The sequence below is a fragment of the Peromyscus eremicus genome, unplaced genomic scaffold, assembly GCF_949786415.1.
Source record: "Peromyscus eremicus unplaced genomic scaffold, PerEre_H2_v1 PerEre#2#chrX_unloc_1, whole genome shotgun sequence".
NCBI lineage: Eukaryota > Metazoa > Chordata > Mammalia > Rodentia > Cricetidae > Peromyscus > Peromyscus eremicus.
This window is the reverse complement of record NW_026734288.1, coordinates 5073967-5079087: the sequence shown is the minus strand read 5'-3', so window position 1 is coordinate 5079087 and position 5121 is coordinate 5073967. Positions and strand designations below refer to the sequence as shown.

The 5121-nt window shown below is 34.9% G+C and overlaps 1 protein-coding gene across 1 annotated transcript; it reads left to right on the top strand.

The window, feature by feature from the left end:
• Positions 1-248: 248 nt before the first annotated feature.
• LOC131901034 (zinc finger protein 120-like) lies at positions 249-2429 on the top strand. The gene is made up of 3 exons (XM_059252350.1): positions 249-318; positions 520-580; positions 2096-2429. The coding sequence occupies exons 1-3, from the start codon at positions 249-251 to the stop codon at positions 2427-2429; spliced, it is 465 nt and encodes a 154-aa protein (XP_059108333.1).
• The last annotated feature ends 2692 nt before the right edge of the window (positions 2430-5121 follow it).

Genomic DNA, 5121 nt, shown 5'->3' with positions numbered 1-5121 from the left:
AGGTGAACCTCCTATTCAGTTTCTTTGTAAAATAAGTTGATGGTTTCATTGTAATGCCTGAGTTATAGAATATGTGTAGCACTCACAAGAATTATGTGGCTATATTATCAAAGAAGCACATATTTACAATGTTGTATCATGCTTTTTGTTTTATACATATGGATGGCATATTTATGTATGGCATATTTTAGAATACAGTGACCTATAATGATGTGCATGTCGACATCACTCAGGAAGAGTGGGCATTGATGGATCCTTCACAGAGGAATCTCTACAAAGATGTGATGCTGGAGACCTTTATGAACCTCACTGCTATAGGTAATACTGTAAATTTTTCTTCACAATTTAAATAAGGGGACAACAGTTTCTTGGTTATCGATGCTCTTCTGTAATTCTGACTGAGAATGAGGCAGAATGAGGTGAATAAAACAGGCTTGGTTCTAAGGATCACTGAAGATAGTAATGTAAATTTTTCAGTTTCCTGTAATATTTCATACATTTCTTTGTTTGATGTTTTAGGCTACAACTGGGAAGATCTTGAAGTTGAAGAACATTGTCAAAATTCTCGAAAACATGGAAGGTAATTTTCTTGTGCAAGCTGATACAAATTGGTCTCTGGATATATTTAACTTATCTGGAAGTTTTAATGAAATGAAACATTGTAAATAAACACAGCTCAAAATGTGTTAATGATCATTACATGCTCATAAACACACATACCTCAATGACAGGTAAGTGAACTGTGTTTGCAAGTCATTCTTTTAAGAAGGAAGACAAGGAATCAATGCCTTAACAGAAATCATCATTTGAATAATAGCTTCATCAGAGCTATGCTGTACAAATAACAATCCTTTTAATTTCATACTATTCAAATTACAAAAGGTATACTCACTGAATGCATGATAAGAATATGTACACAACCTTTTGATAAGCAAATAATCCATAGTAAAAGCATTGTTACTCAAAAAGTATTCTGTCTTTGATAATTTAGTTAGATAGTTGGTTAGAGTCAAGAATTAAAGTGGGGATGTTGTAGAGAAATAGTAATTCTTATGCTACATGTTGATGGGAAAAAGAAAGTCCAACAGTAAATAAAATGTGGAAACCTTCTTGTTGTTATTCTTTCTTTAATAGTTATATCATATGTCACTTTGGATACCAGCCATATGAACATAAGGATATGAAAAGAAGTAATGTACATCTCTCGATCTCAGAACAATTACAAAACATGTAGTAGACCCATGTTGAGCAAACTTGTTGAATGACATTTAAATTTACAAACACAAAAAAAAAATAAATAAATTTACAAACAATTAGTTTTCCAGCTTAATTTGGATTAAATCAACAACACATCACAGAAAAGACCTATGAGTACTAAGCTTGTGTAAATGCTTCTGTTTGTTCTGGTTCACTTTGGAAATGTAGCATTAATCATAGTATAGGAAAGTTTATCAATAGAGTATGTGATGTAAATGTCTGAATTCTCCCAGTTATCTTCAAATATTAAAAAATCTCAGAGAAAAATGATGCCATAAATATGAGCCAGGTAGTAAAGCATTTTACTATGACAGGCATGTTCAAATATGCAAAGCCGTCCTTAATGCAGGGAACAACATGAATATACACAACATGTTAAAAACTAAAGATAAAATAACTCTTTATATTTACATAAAATTGTAAAATTAATTCATGCAAATTTAAAGACTCAACAATGTAATGAATGTGGCAAAGCTATTAAATGTTTCAATTATCCTTGCAGGCATGAAAGAAGTCATACTACAGAGAAATCATCTGAACACACTCAGTGTGGTCAAGTCTTTGTACATCATAGTCATCCTCCAAGGTATAAAGAAATACATACTGGAGACCAACACTATGAATATAATCAATACAGTAAAGTCTTTGCTTACCCCACTCATATTCAAGTACATAAAAGAACACATGCTGGAGAGAAACCCTGTGAATGTAATCAGTGTGGGAAAGCTTTTGCTTATCACAATCATCTTCAAGGGTATGAAAGAACACATACTAGAGAGAAACCCTATGAATGTAATCAGTGTGGTAAAGACTTTGCTCGTCATAATGCTCATCAAAGGCATAAAAGAATACATACTGGAGAGAAACCCTATGAATGTAATCAGTGTTATAAATCCTTTGCTGATCACAATGCTCTTCAAAGGCATAAAAGAACACATACTGGAGAGAAACCCTATGAATGTAATCAATGTGGTAAAGCTTTTGCTCGTCACAGTACTCTTCAATTGCATGAAAGAACACATACTGGAGAGAAACCCTATGAATGTAATCAGTGTGGGAAAGCGTTTGCTCATAGTAGTTATCTTCAAGGGCATGAAAGAACACATACTGGAGAGAAACCATATCAATGTAATCAGTGTGGCAAATCTTTTGCTTATCACAGTAATCTTTGAGTACATGAAAGAATACATACTGGAGAGAAACCCTATCAATGTAATCAGTGTTGTAAGTCCTTTGCTTATCACAATACTCTTCAAAGGCATAAAAGAACACATACTGGAGAGAAACCCTATGAATGTAATCAGTGTGGGAAAGCCTTTGCACAAAATGGTGCTCTTCAAAGGCATAAAAGAACACATACTGGAGAGAAACCCTATGAATGTCATCAGTGTGATAAAGCTTTTGCTCGAAGTAGTGATATTTAAAGGCATGAAAGAACACATACTGGAGAGAAACCCTATGAATGTAATCAGTGTGGGAAAGCCTTTGCACAAAATGGTGCTCTTCAAAGGCATAAAAGAACACATACTGGAGTCAAACCCTGTGAATGTCATCAGTGTGATAAAATTTGCTCATCGTAGTGATTTTCAAAGGCATGAAAGAACACATACTGGAGAGAAACCCTATGAATGTAATCAGTGTGGTAAAGCTTTTGTTCGTCACAGTACTCTTAAATTCCATGAAAGAACACATACTGGAGTGACCCGTCCAGCAGGCCAGGTTATTGGGTGACCTCCGAGGAGGCAACTCCTGAAAGATCAATGGGGGCGAGAGAGAAAGGAGAGCAGGTGCATAAAGGAAGACAAAGTCAGTCTGAGTCATGTCAAGGTCTCGTTTATTGCAAGGTGAGTAAGGCTTATATATGCTGGGAGCTAGGAGAAGTAGATAGGGGTATGGAAAGTTACTAGGAGGAAGTTAGGGTAAGGTAGGGTTCAGGGAAAGGTCTCTTTGTTCCAGGGCTTGATCAACAGACCATGCAGCAGACCATCATGTTTCAGGAAGTTAATCAAAAGGTACATACTGCGGTTTTGTTGAAAAATGGTTGCTATTGAAACTGTTAACGGAAGTTTAGGTACACAGCTTTTTCCCATGAGAATCACTTAGGCTACTTGGCTCCTGACACTGCAGCGAAACCCCATGAATGCAATCAGTGTGGTAAATCTTTTGCTTATCACAGTCATCTTCAAGTACATGAAAGAACACATACTGGAGAGAAACCCTATCAATGTAATCGGTGTTGTAAGTCCTTTGCTTATCACAATACTCTTCAAAGGCATAAAAGAATACATACTGGAGAGAAACTCTATCAACGTAATCAGTGTTGTAAATCCTTTGCTTATCACAATACTCTTCAAAGGCATAAAAGAACAAATACTGGAGAGAAACCTTATGAATGTGATCAATGTGGTAAAGCTTTTGATCATCACAGTACTCTTCAATTGCATGAAAGAACACATACTGGAGAGAAACCCTAGGAATGTAATCAGTGTGAGAAAGCATTTGCTCGTCATAGTTATCTTCAAAGGCATGAAAGAACACATACTGGAGAGAAACCCTATGTATGTAATCAGTGTTGTAAAGCTTTTACTTATCACAGACATCTTCAAAGGCATGAAAGAACAAATACTTGAGTGAAACCATACAATTGTAATCAGTGTGGTAAAGACTTTGCTCATCACACTGCTCTTCAGTTTCATGGAAGAACACATATTTGAGAGAAACCCTATGAATTTAAACAGTGTGGTACAGCCTTTGCACACCCCAGTCATCTTCAAGTATATAAAAACACATACCGGAGAGAAACCCTTTGAACATTATCAATGTGGTAATGCCTAGTGAAAATACAGCAAACCTATAACTATAAAACATTTAGTGTGTAATTGGGATCTTAAAGTCTTAGAATATAACATTAGACTTTGAAGGTCTGAAAAAAAACATACCAAAGGAAATCTGAATATATATAAATTGGTATGATCTTTAGCCAACATACTTACATTCAATTACACAAGATTTACTATTTTGGAAAAAAATCTAAAATGTGTCAGTAATCTTTTCAAGCATTATGATATCTCTTTATTTTGTTTACACCTGTCACCTAATATGGATAAAAGGCCTATAAATTTAAATGATAAGGTAACCCTCCTAGATTTCATACATCTGTTCAAATACATGAAATAATAAATTCTGGTGTAAAATTTCATAGATGTGTATCATTGCTTTTCTGTTGCTTTGATAATGGATCATATCTAAATGAACTTAGAACAGTGTTTAATTTAGCCCTTGGATCCAGAGCAATACATGAACCCTGTAAAAGTGTCATGTTAACAAGTGACAGACATGGCAGTTAAAGCAAGAGGCTAAGAATTCACATTCTTGTCCTGCAGCATGAAGAAGAATGTCAATTGGAAATGGTATGCAGATAGAAACTCTCAGGCCAATCCCCAGTGACAGATTTCTTACAGCAGGGTACCATTTCTTAAATCTTCCCAAATCATATCGTAGACTGAAAATGATTTATTTCTCTAACTTCGAGGCTCTATGCTTTCTTTCTGAAACATGGACCAATTCATGAAAGAGAAAACTCAGTAATCATTTAGATGCCTCAAAACCCATGGTACCAGAATTATAATAGAAAAACATTCATGATTGAAAGTTAGTTTTAATATTTGTTTTTATTTTAATTAAGCAATATCTATATATTTCTGTGGGTATATGTATGTGCATTCTAGTTCCCAAGAAGGTTAAGCCCTTGGCCCTTATTATAGCAGGAATTACTCCAAGTCATTGAAAACCAGACCTTGGTCCAGGAAATTAACTTGTATTAAAGGCTTGGCCATTTCTCTATCCCTGTCAACATTTTAATCA